The sequence below is a fragment of the Rosa chinensis genome, chromosome 6, assembly GCF_002994745.2.
Source record: "Rosa chinensis cultivar Old Blush chromosome 6, RchiOBHm-V2, whole genome shotgun sequence".
NCBI lineage: Eukaryota > Viridiplantae > Streptophyta > Magnoliopsida > Rosales > Rosaceae > Rosa > Rosa chinensis.
In genome coordinates, this window is record NC_037093.1 from 40078566 (window position 1) to 40090793 (window position 12228).

Here is a 12228-nt window from a genome sequence, read left to right on the forward strand (position 1 = left end):
GGTTATCGGGTCAATTATTTCGGGTCGGCCCAAAGAAGATACAAAGGGTTTATGCATCGATCGCTCTCTTTTCTCTGTCTCTGTTTCTTCCTTTAAGCTTTGTTCACAGAGAAGAGAAACCATGCCTTCGTCCCACAGTAAATGCGAAGAAGAAGTTTTAGCTACCGAGGAAGACGACTCAAACAGAGACCAGAGCAATGGCAAAAGCTCGAATTTCTATGACGTTTATGGGCCTCAAGTACTCTTTCTTTCTTTCTCTCTTTCTCAGTTTTTATTTATTTTTCTGTATTTTCATGAATTCGTTATTAGGTTTTCTATGCTTTCATTGCAATCAAATTTAAATTTAGCTTTTCCTTTCTGCAACTTTGAAACTATTTGGATTCGGTTTTCGGTTGCAACTGTTAAGAGAATCAGAAAATGGTTAACAATCTGTAGTATTTGCATTTGCCTATACCGAACTCTCGTGCATTGTGTTTAATCTTATATGCCGTTTTTGCAGGCTAAAGCAGGTGTGGAATTTAAGACTCCAGAAGCTACTTCAACTCTGAATTTCGAAGTAGGTATTCTAATTTACCAAAAGTTTTTTGAACTACTTTTTTTTTTTTTTGGTTTGTTGTGAGTGGTGGTTTAGAACCTGATTTCAAGTTGACTTTTTATCAATTGAGAAACGAAAGAATGACTGGAGTTTGTGTTGCGATGCAGGAGGTACAACAACTAGTGACGTGGGTGCTTGCTGATGGATTCATGCCGTCGTGGGTTTTTGTAAAGGTAAATAAATGCAGTGATTCTTTGGACAAGTATATAAAACTATATGGATGTTACCTGTTTATAAAACTATATGGACAAGTATTGCCAAAAAATAGGACACGACTTGTTTTGCTATTCGTACTGAAATCGCTATATTCAGTTGATAATCTCCTAGTCATGCCATCATATAGGTGGAAGTGGAACTCTCATTAAACTGTGAAATGTTACCCTGCCATGTATACATATATATTCGTTATTTGTTTAGGCTGTGGGTCGGTAACAAGCATACAGTAGAAAGAAACACAAATTCTTGGAGTTTTTTTTTATTCAGTACTCTTCTTTTTTGCAGAACAAGCCCCTCATTCCCAAAGTGGTTATGCTTTATGTTCCAGGCCTAGATGCAGCTCTATACTTATCACAGCATCGACTACTTAAGGGTCTCGAAAAATGTTGTGGAAAACCGAGGCCTGTTTTAGCACTCAGGTCAGTGATGAAGTTTCTTTGTTCCTGTGACTTTCAAAGACTCTATTTCTTATTTTCCTGTGCTATGCACTTTTTATTTATTTTTTTTGGGTTCTATGCCAGCTATCTGTCACATGAAAATCAGACGATTGATGCGCTCCTAACATGCAAACTGAAAAGAAAGAGGGAAGAGAGTGATCCAGCTAGGACAAAATCTAACCTGGAAACTCAACAAGGTTTATAACATGTTCTCATTAACATTCATACTGACCTTACTCTTCTCCTTAATTGCCTTATTTTCATGATAAAGCTGGGAATGAATTAGACTTCAATAATATTTTTCTGGGAGAATGCTGTTCCAACTTGTGTGAGTGGAATAGCAAGCCAGAAGCAGTTAAAGCTTATATAGGTTTCTAAGGTTTCAGTAATATGCATGAACTGAAAATAGAATACATATCAGGTTTCCTACTTGTTGCATTTGTCTAGTCACTATTTTGAGACCACTCATTCCAGTACTGCTAATGTTGTTTTGGTAATATTGCTCACTATTGTTTTCAATTGCTAAGTGTCCGTTGTGAGTGTACTGAGGTTCATTTCATACTAATATGCAAGAGTTGGAAAGTTCCCCACGTCTGTCTCTTCAATGGGAAAATGGCATCCAGAAAGAATAATTTCTTATTCATATAGACAGATCGCTTATTCTTGCATATGTCAAAAGCTTTCCCATTTGAAATTCATGCGTTCATGGTACAACATGAGTTCCATTAGTAGGGATAGACTCCAGAAATCTTCCCCCTTTTCTGTTATTTTCTAGAACTCTATACCAAAGTGATTTTGCATTTCATATATTGATTTGGTTCTTATCATCTGGTTGAGTTGCATATCAGCAATTATCATCTTTTCTTCACTCAGTTAAGTAATTTCCTCACTCAAATCATGCATTCTCTGAATAGACAATCTTGTTAATGGAATATGCTAAATGCAATATCTGTTCTTTTATAACATGTATATATGCATTTCTTTGTGAAATTAATTTGCCAATCTTTATGGATGTTATACCAAAAAATGTATCTGTGGTACAGATGATCCATCCTCTGTGGAACTTCTGAAAGATCTACCGTTCCCAGTTACATTTTACACTCTTACAACAAAACAACTGGAAGACAATGGATATGTCTTCAATCAACCAGGTTACATGACAATGCGGTTAAGTTCTTAAGTTCCTTTTCTTCTATTTAATTAAAGCTAGTTCTTAACAAAACAATTGAAAGACAATGGATATTGCTTCTATTTAATGCAGGTTTTCTTTCTACTCTTCCTGCTCCTTCTGGATCATCTCATTATGAAATGTTAGCACTTGATTGTGAGATGGTAAGTCCTTGAACATCAACTTTTGAAAATAAGGACACGTTTCAGTTTATTTCCGTAAAGTACTAGATAACTGTTAGCTTGTGGGGAAGTTCAATGTTGAAGCATATCTTTTCCATTTATCGTCACTCATTAGCTGATTCCTATATGGGGTGTTATTCCACCAGTGAAGATGCCATTTTTGTACTGTGATACACAATAGTGTTTTGCTTTGTGTGGTTACTTGATCTATTTTTTGTGTTTTGCGTAGTATGGATTAAAATCTTGTGTTTGAGTTTTTGTTGAACCATTGAATATGATCGTTCCAATGTGATTTAGCTTTTCTTTAAAGTTATGATATGTTTTTTTAATTGACATATTCTTGAGTTCTTGACGTACATTATCCTTATTTTTATTGAGCTGTACTGTATCCATGTATCCCATATCTGTGCATAGTAGCTTTTGTATTGTTGAGTGGTCTTTTATGCAATTAAGTATCAGGTATTATGTAGTCCATAAGTGTTGAGTTCGATTTGGTTGCATAAATTTAGAAATATAAAGGATATTGGAACAAAAAAATAGATGGAACAATAATGCTCTTTCACCCTCAAGTACTTTGTTATTTAATTCTAGCATTTGATAATGTCAATATAACTTCTTGTATTTGGGTTTTTCTGTTTGTCCTTTTCTTCCATTATGTTGTCTATAAAATTTAAAATTCTAGCTCTATTAGTGATCTTTCAGGGTAACTTAATTGGGCTGGGTTGGTATTCTTTTCTTTTAAGGGTTTTTTCTCTTTTTGGAGAGTTGCATTATGGGAGGGATAGTAGAGGCTTGTAGGAGAGATGGCATCACCTGGTGTCTTTCTTAAAAGGGGAAGGACATTATGGGAAAAGCAATAAGAATTAGAGGCTTAGTTCTGTATGGCGCTCTTTTATATGAAATACAGTGTGTTAGTAGGTAATGATTCATGAGAGGTCACATACTTATTTGAGCCTTAAGTTCCAAATCCGAAGCTCTATCTTTTTACATTCTTAAAGTTTATTTTTGAATGCACACTCTGCTTTAATTGGAACAATGCATTCTCATGTTATCTTGGTTGATCCATTTTGTTTTCTCAGTGTGTCACAGAAGAGGGTTTTGAGCTAACGAGAGCGACGCTTGTGACTATAAAAGGAGAGGTAAGTTCTCGTATTTTGTTTCCCTCATTGTGTCAAAGGAATTTATGTTTAATGTGATTTGATGCAAGAGTTTCATGCCTTTTATTTTTCAACATTTACTTAATTAAAAAATTGCATCTGTAAGTTTACAAAGTTTACATGCAAGAGTTTTTGAATTGATAGAACTCTAGAAGTAGCATGTGGTCTAAATGTGTTTCTCTTTACAAAGCTGGATGAGGTCCCAATTCCAAATCTCCCCCTCCTCAAGGACTTCAAAAAAAGTAAAAGTAAAAGCAGAGAGCAGGAGTGGCTGCTTATTTTAATTTAATTAGACATTCTTTTTCATTCTTCATCCTCTTGTACCCCTTGTGATTTTTAGTCCCCACTTAACTCCCAAATGTGCTAGAATTTCCCTACACACTTATAACTTTTGGCCATTGCTGGATTATTGTTCGCAAATATATGATGATATGGAAGGAGAAAACATTGTGGGGATGCTAGAGCTTCAACAACTTTTCTTATTCTCAATTCAGCATACCATCCTGCTGATGACACATCTGAATCTAGAAATCTCGGGTCTGATAGGGCAACACTTGATATGTATTTGGTTCATAGTCCGCTGGTCTTGCCCATGGTTTGCTCCATGTGATCTGGGGTTTGGACCTTCGTTGTGCCCTGCTTAGCTATTTGCTACCGTTACCTGCCTCCTAAAGATTGTAGGGTTTAGTAGGACACCCCCCCCAACCCACCCGGCCCAGTAGGAAGGGTTGTATAACTGGGGGTCTGGCTGAATGGTGTAGGAAGGAAAGGGTGAGTCAACTTTCCTAGAAGCGATCCTTTGCTACTTTTTGACAACCTGTTTTAAGATAATCAATAGCAATTAGAAATATAGGACTGTCTAAACGCATTACTTTTAATTGTGGGGGTTAGAAGAGACTAATACGGGACATGGCCAAAGTTCAGGGGCATCAGTGAATTTTACCCTCTTTTTCTTTAGTTGGTTCAATTACATAAATTTCTGCAGGTTGTTTTCAGTGTATTCAGCTGCTTCTGATTTGTTTGGGTAGTGTTTTATATATAGAGGTACTTATGTCATTTGTATCTAGTACTAAGTTACGTTGCATGAGTTTGAAAGGAATGTACTCCAAATTTACACTGCATTCTTATTCCATAAAACTAATTTGTAATTTGTACATAAGGTTTTGAATTGTAGAAACAAATCGTTCTTCTCTGATATCTTATATGTCTACTCTTTTATCTCAGATATGTGGACATGTCTTGTTGTTAGTATGATGATAGCATCTTGTTATCCTTTCTGGAATGAAGTATTAACTTAATGCAAATACCGCATATAAGCTTTTTGGGATTCCTGGTATGACATGATATCGAGATCTTGTGTCTTCTGAAAATTTGACTGGGAAATATGAATCTGAATTTCGAATGCTTTGAATATTAATGTCACCTAGTCTTTGAAGTTTCTTTTCTCTAGTTATATATGTATGGCTTTGTTTCTATAAATTTTTTAACTTTCCCTTTGATGATTTTCAGGTTGTGCTTGATAAATTGGTTAAACCAACAAATGCTATCAAAGATTATAACACCAGGTAAGTTTTCATTAACCCTTTATTATAGTTGTGTGAGTCCTGACACCATGTCCTGTGGTTGATGTTTACTTGAGTAAGAATTTGTAGGAATGTGATTTAGTATACTCTTTTTTTTTTTTTTTTTTTTCCCGAGAGAAGCCAAAATTTCTTATGGATTTATTAATTCAAATAGTTCATATCCCCAGAGTTCCACTTTCAATGTAGAAACTCATCTTAGTACTCATCCTTGCTTTTCTCCTAGTGATATGGCTAGCCATATGAATATGACCTTAGAGTCTCCTCTATTACACTATCCCACAACTATATTTTTTTAGAAAACTGGGCATTTCTTTATATGTTAGTTTTGGTTCGCTTCATAGTGTTCCTTTGGTTATACGTGCCTCTAATAGTCTATCATCATGCATATGTTCATCCTCAGAAGCCCACTTATTTTCATTCTACCAGTCATAGGTTAATTGCAAGTCTACTGTTTGATTAATGTATTATGAATGAGAAGATATTTTCTAATCAATAAAGAAAAAAAAAAGTTAAAAACATTGACAAGAGACTTTCTGTGCAGGTTTAGTGGAATCACACCTGAGATGTTAGATGGGGTGACTACAAGCCTCAAAGATATTCAGGTTCATTACTTGGGTCTTGCTCTGCATAATGTACACATGCATGCGGTCATGTACTTACATGGTTGTGGGTTCACATTCTAGTTTGCTTAACTTGATTATTTAATGTTATATTGCCTTTCTATACGCAGGAGGACTTCTTAAAGCTGGTTTACAAAGAGACCGTCCTAGTTGGCCATTCGTTGGAGAATGACTTATTAGCATTGAAAATTGCTCACAATCTCGTGATTGATACAGCAGTATTGTACAAGCACCCCGGTCAACGATCTTACAAATCTGCTCTTAGAGTTCTTGCCAAGAGATATCTTTCTAAAGAGATCCAGCAGTCAGGGAATGGTCATGACAGTACTGAAGATGCAAGAGCTGCTATGGAACTGGCGCTTTTAAAGATTAGACATGGTAAGTCTTGTGCATATATTGTACCAGTGACTGGTGAATTTTATGGATGTTTGTGGAGATCAAAGGGTGTAGTTTGTAACTGACTTATACATAGCCCGCTAGAGAGTCTGAGATGTCTCTGAATTAGCATCACTAAGACCTCTTATTGTACAGTAGTGTGCCCATGTCGACCTCACCACTTTTCCTAAAAGACTTGTATGTTGTTATGGTGAGCATACATTTCCTTCCATTTTATATAAAAAAATAGAAACCAAAACCCAATTTCAGAATTTGGCACCTTTTTCTGAGAATTTTTTTTATTTGTAAAAGGTAGATAGATGTTTTTGCATCCGTTAATGTCTGGAAATTATTTGTCATATTGTATATCCATGCTTCGTTTGTTGGATCAGGACCTGACTTTGGCACAGCACCATCAGTTTTCCGGAAAAAGCTGCTAAAAGTTTTGAGCGATAATGGAAAGACCACCTCTATCATTGATGATGTTACCATTGTGAAGCGCTATGCCTCTGAATCATCCCATGCATTTCCTGTGGCCTCTGATGAGGAAGCTCTATCTAAAGCTGTAAAGGAGGTACACTGCAAATGCTGTATTCACTTATTTTTCGAATCTTTATTTGCTACAAATGTGTACAGGCTTGTTTACCTCTTCTATTGGTTGTAGGCAAGGAACGAGAAAGTGCAGTTTGTCTGGACGCAATTCTCAGAATTATATCGCTTTTTAAAGAATCAAGCAGAGGATGCTGAGAAATTAGATGTAAGACTTGCTCAGATGATAAGCTTGCTTACATGCCATAAAAAGTCTGGAGACAAAAAGGGTATTAGATGGAGTTTGACGTCTGAACTAAAGGAAATTCTTATCCGCGTGGACACTAGAATACGTGCTCTCTATGCTGCACTACCCACTAATGCCATGCTTATCATTTGTACCGGTCATGGAGATATAGCAACTGTAGATAGGTATGTGCTACATTACACCTTGACAATCATTATGGATTTTATATTTCCTTCATGGATTCTGATTCAGTAGCTTTTAGGGGTACAAGTCTTCTTCCAGTTTCAGTGGAAGACACTGATCAGCTAGTTATGTATCGTTTTTTGGTTCTTGTAAATTTTTATATTGTGCAGGCTTCTTATCACATATATGTATTTATCATTGGGTTGAAAAAAGTGTGAAGTTTGATTGTTGCATTCCAAGTTGACAAACTGCAGTTAATTCATGTCTGACCCAGTTTACTTTTCTTGTTCATGGATGAAGATTAAACAAAATGCTTTCGGAGCGTGAGGAAACCACAATGTGTCGGGATAGCATTGTAAAGGTCTTAGCGGAGCTCAAGGCCCAAGCTGAGGTAGCTTTATGTTTTGTGGGTGTGAAGAGTTGAGTATAGGATGTTAATTTGTTGTCCCGAGTGCATTTTATAACCTTGTCATGTAAAAGCTGTTTGATTAATATCAGAGGAAAAATATTCTATTAACTGAAATAATTTATTACAAAAATAGTTATGAGAGATTTTCTCCACCCCATTTGACAACTTAAAAGTGCTCGTTTATTATGATATGGCAACCTGGGAATCGAAATACCAAGAAAACTCTAAAAGTTCGGTTATGCAGGATTTGGGCTTTGAATCAAGTAATGAAGTAATAAATAACAGAAAAGCACAAATATATATTCTATTACAAGCATAGACTTCTTACACAGTTACCCCAATGTTAGATAGTCCTAAGTCCTTATTTATTTAACTCGGAATACATTTATCAGTATAAGTTTTGTTCCCATACAAAATTACAAGTCAAGTCTGAATGAAAGCATAGCAGTGCTTGGAGCTTAATGATAAATGCATATTCACCATCACCTCCATGCTGAAGCAACAATCAAGCTTTTGTCTTCCCATCCAAAATGAAGTCCACCCATTTCTTCCTTTATCTTGTACCTGTCACAATACATTCTGATAAGGTCACGAATCGAATCAGTAATACTTTTACTCATAGGAGTTGAAGTAAACCCAGCCATGGCCATCCTGGCTCTCCACTTCCCTGCAACCTCATACCGCTCTATTCTTTCCTCTCCTTCGCATGCAACGATGTTTACTATGTCCCGTGCAAGGCACTGCTTTTCAACATTCATCCTATCCTGGCTCTCCCTTGGTATAGCTGCTTCAAGGGAATCAAAAACAGCAGAGTAATAATTGTAGGCTTCAACAAATCTTGGGAAGAATGGGGTAGTATTGGTGTTCACATCTTGTTCCACAACTGTGACGAGTTTTGGACTCAAGCTCTTGGCCAGCCGGAGAAGCTGGTCTCTCTGGTTTACCGTCGAAACACTCTCATCGGGCATGTGGTGAAGCTGAAAAGCAAAATTTATGACAAGTGCTTCCCCTTGCCTACAGTGCAGCATCGGAGGACTGACGATTGAAGTCTTTGAGGCAACTGCTTGAAACTCGAATGAAACACCAAGTCCTTCTGCTAGCTGCTCTAGCCTTTGCCCGATGGTATTAAGGCCCCCAACAGGACGCTGAACTGACTCAGGGTCATCAACCCCCGTTAACCTCAAGTGTGGTGGCTTACCAGGCAGTTCAGCAAGTTCTTGTATCAGTGTTATGTACTGATTCCCCTGGTTTATGTCAAAATCTATTATATGGACACTCTTTTCATCTTTCGTAGCTTCTATAATGGCTCCATTTGCTGCCATGAATCCAAATTTAAAGCAAGGGCACACCTCAAAAAGTACTTGCATGGCTGCAAGGCGATAAGAGGATGGAGGTTCCTTGCATTTCAAAGCTCTATAGAGATATTTTCCTGAGGAAGCCATGCGAGCTACAAGGCCTTCCACCATATATGCTGCAATCCTCTGAGGAGGATCTCCCTGAATTGAGACCAGCTGCCGAAGCTCATTTATTATGGTTGATGCTTCTTCGATATTTCCCTCTGAAAGTGCACCAGCACAGTCAAACAGCAGCTGCTTGGGTGTTCGAGGAGATACTCGTGATATTTCTTTGTTGCTGCTGATGCTGCTTAGATAAGAATCAGATGATGAAGACTCCTTGGGTGAGTCATGGAGCAATGCATTCTGGATTGGTTCAGTCCATTCACCGTCAATTTCCATGCTTTGACCATTTCCAATCATCTCCTCATCATCTTCAGCATCGTTGTCGTCAAGCAGTGCTCTCTCCAATTCTTGAAGCTTCAATTTCATCTTACCGTCATCAAAGCTAACAGCCTCTGGGCTTTGACTCTCTAAGTAATCTGAGTCAATGTTGGTTTGGTAAGCATCATGAAGCCTCATGGACATGAAAGAAGCACTAGATGGATTTTGAGTGGTCAAGGAGGAAACAGATCCAGCTCTGCGTGGGTATAATGAGGCAGCTTGCTCATTAAACGAACTTCCAGAAATGCTAGAGCTAGATGGATGCACAACTTCTTCACTTGGGGAGTCTAGGAACTCATAACTCTCGGTGGAGTAAGAATCAGTCGTATACATGGTATTATTCTTATCAGCACCAAATGTTTGGGTGTTAGTGTCATTGCTTCCCTTCAGAGAGTAGAGTTTGGATTTTCTGTACGACGTGGCAGACAGCTCCACTGGCCTGACTAAAGACATGGTTTTCTTTTACTTCTTCAGTTGTTGAGGAAGACTTTATATTATAGAATTTAGATCTGTATCACAATACATCACACATTAGATGGTAAATTACTTTCAAACTCTTATTTAGATTGGAACTTTAGCGAGAAACTAGATTGTTACAGATAAAGTAACACAAAAAAAACAGTTCAGCAGACCTTGATGGACATAATACATCTAGATTAATAATCCATATGCAGAAGCATGTGTCTTTTTCAGAAAGAGAGATAGATAGTTCTATCCAATGAGCAAACTCATCATTACATAAAACTGATGTAGTTTGTAACGCTATACCAAGCAACTAGTAATTGCAGGAACCATGTGCATTTCTGAACAACATTATTACCACTAGGAGCATATCAAGATATCCACTATAGAAGTTAACACAGAGCAGGAGTGAATAGGGTTCAGTAAAACAATAGTGATTGAAGAATCAAATAATCAAGAAGCCCACACGTTGTGATTTTGTTGGATGAAGTGATCCTATGATGTTAAATTGGAAAGAAATCCTAGTAGCTCACCAACTCGAGGAAATTAAGAACACAATTGCTTAATTGGAGAAACATACCTGTTACTGATGACTTTCACCAAATTTCCATATAGATTTAAGGGTTGGCCAAAAAACTAGGTGGGCTAGAAACTTTTGACTTCCTTTAAAGCGTTAACGAAATTCCAACCTACAATTTCTTGAAAACTTGTTTAAAGGCATGTAGTTGGAGTTATTTTCCATAAGTTCCCATCAAATTCTCTTTGCCAGAAAATGAAGGTATGCCTAAAATGGAACACCAGCGCCAACTATTTAGTTTTCAATAGTCACTTTGAGGCAACAAGTTCAACAAATCCGGAAACATGCATAAGAAAACCTTGTCAAGAGAATCCAAACAAGAAAACAGAGTCAATTGTGCTTCTTGAGATTACAGACATGCATGAGAAAAGATCCATGCCTAACTAATTCATTGATTTCACACACTTTCTGTAAATAGGATAAGGATTAAGGAACCACAATTCATCATCACAATTGAGTTCATATGAGAAAGAAACTAAGAAACTGAACAAAAGAAGAAAAAAGAGATATACCTGATACTGAAATATGAAGAGGATCAAAGACCATGTGAGCAAGCAGTGATGATGTCCTGTAAAATTCAGAGGAGAACCTACATGAAGATGAAGATGAAGCTGAGAATTTGGTTTGGACTTTGGAGGAAGAGAGAGAGCTTATGGATTTGACCTTGTGATGAAAGACAAGAGAAAAGGCCAAAATCAACTCCTTATAGTTATTGCTGAATAAAATATTATCAGATTGTGAGTTTAGGTAGGAAGCAACAAACAAGTAGAAAACAAAAAAGAAATCAACCCAGAACAAATGATTAACAAAGAAGAGAGACCCAGTTGAGAGAAACTTAAATATTAAAAGATTCAAAAGAAACTATGTGGTATTTAGATGGATATGCAGCAACCCATATCAAGAATCTGACCAAAAAGCAAGACCCAATATTTTGAGGAAATTTCTAACCTTATGGTAAAAAGCAGTGAGAAACCGAGTTCCACCCAACAATTCCCTTCAAGGAAACTTCTTCTCTTTTCTTCAGATTCTCAGTTTTGTTCAGTCTGCATGTTTATACCAACTTGTCTTTTGACTAAGGTTGTTGACAGAACAAATGTTTCGCTCCCCCCCATGATAGTGTTTCTTACTTTGAAGAGTCAATCCTGACTGTACAATTTGCATTCCGATGACTGAATACACGGTGGCAGATTGGGTCTTGCAGAAAAAGTCGAGGGAGTTGGGTGAAAAGTACTACTTGGACCGGTGGTGGACATAGCCTCATAGGTGTGAGAACAGTGAGAGCTTTGTACGGTAATGGTTGAAAAATGGGACCAAAGTTTTGGTTGTGCTTGGTGACGAAGACGATGATGATGATGATGAAACCCCCGAAACATACATAATTTATAATTGAACGTGTAGTCGTGGTGGGATTGATACAGCGCTTCTGAGTTCTGTGACAAAGTCAAAGGTTTTACAGGTCCTGTTTGTTGCTGCTCTGAAGTTTATCCAGACTAGTCATGCATACATGGAAGTATACCAGTTTCATGGAATGGTAGATTAGTTTTATACCATAACACATCATTAGATTATGACCTTTTTGGAAATGGATATATTAATTTATCGATATGATCAATCATCTGGCGTAGTAATCGACTATCTTTTTATGGTAGTAGATTATAGAAATACATTGAAAACTTCTTTATTAGATTAGTGGTATATTAATTTACTGCTA

General features: G+C 37.1%; 2 protein-coding genes across 10 annotated transcripts; one reads left to right on the forward strand and one right to left on the reverse strand.

The window, feature by feature from the left end:
- The first annotated feature begins 70 nt into the window (after positions 1–70).
- LOC112174295 (small RNA degrading nuclease 5) lies at positions 71–7872 on the forward strand. Of its 2 annotated transcripts, none has more exons than XM_040509471.1 (14): positions 71–238; positions 500–556; positions 703–768; positions 1097–1230; positions 1333–1445; positions 2292–2399; positions 2510–2580; positions 3678–3737; positions 5265–5320; positions 5880–5940; positions 6069–6336; positions 6720–6907; positions 6998–7293; positions 7592–7872. In XM_040509471.1, exons 1-14 carry the CDS (start codon positions 122–124, stop codon positions 7713–7715), a joined length of 1719 nt encoding a protein of 572 aa, XP_040365405.1. In that variant the 5' UTR covers positions 71–121; the 3' UTR covers positions 7716–7872. The 2 variants fall into 2 exon arrangements, with proteins under 2 accessions (XP_040365405.1, XP_024167805.1); XM_024312037.2 differs by having other exon boundaries at positions 6726–6907.
- A 100-nt stretch (positions 7873–7972) lies between these two features.
- Positions 7973–11949, reverse strand: LOC112174294 (scarecrow-like protein 1). 8 transcript variants are annotated; one of them, XM_040509475.1, is made up of 4 exons: positions 11466–11949; positions 11030–11106; positions 10521–10815; positions 7973–9987 (listed from the first exon to the last, which is right to left on the reverse strand). In XM_040509475.1, the coding sequence occupies exon 4, from the start codon at positions 9929–9931 to the stop codon at positions 8183–8185; it is 1749 nt and encodes a 582-aa protein (XP_040365409.1). In that variant the 5' UTR covers positions 9932–9987; positions 10521–10815; positions 11030–11106; positions 11466–11949; the 3' UTR covers positions 7973–8182. The 8 variants fall into 8 exon arrangements, with proteins under 8 accessions (XP_040365409.1, XP_040365408.1, XP_024167803.1 ...); XM_040509474.1 differs by having other exon boundaries at positions 11030–11232; XM_024312035.2 differs by lacking the exon at positions 10521–10815 and adding an exon at positions 11181–11232 and having other exon boundaries at positions 11030–11085; positions 11466–11947.
- Positions 11950–12228: the final 279 nt, after the last annotated feature.

What these genes read in the sequence shown, in the direction of transcription:
- LOC112174295 (XM_040509471.1), top strand. Translation starts at nt 122, where the DNA reads ATGCCTTCGTCCCACAGTAAATGCGAAGAAGAAGTTTTAGCTACCGAG. An exon ending in TAACCTGGAAACTCAACAAG is followed by an intron (nt 1,446 to 2,291) that starts GTTTATAACATG and finishes TCTGTGGTACAG; the next exon opens with ATGATCCATCCTCTGTGGAA. An exon ending in ATATGTCTTCAATCAACCAG is followed by an intron (nt 2,400 to 2,509) that starts GTTACATGACAA and finishes TATTTAATGCAG; the next exon opens with GTTTTCTTTCTACTCTTCCT.
- LOC112174294 (XM_040509475.1), bottom strand. Translation starts at nt 9,931, where the DNA reads ATGTCTTTAGTCAGGCCAGTGGAGCTGTCTGCCACGTCGTACAGAAAA.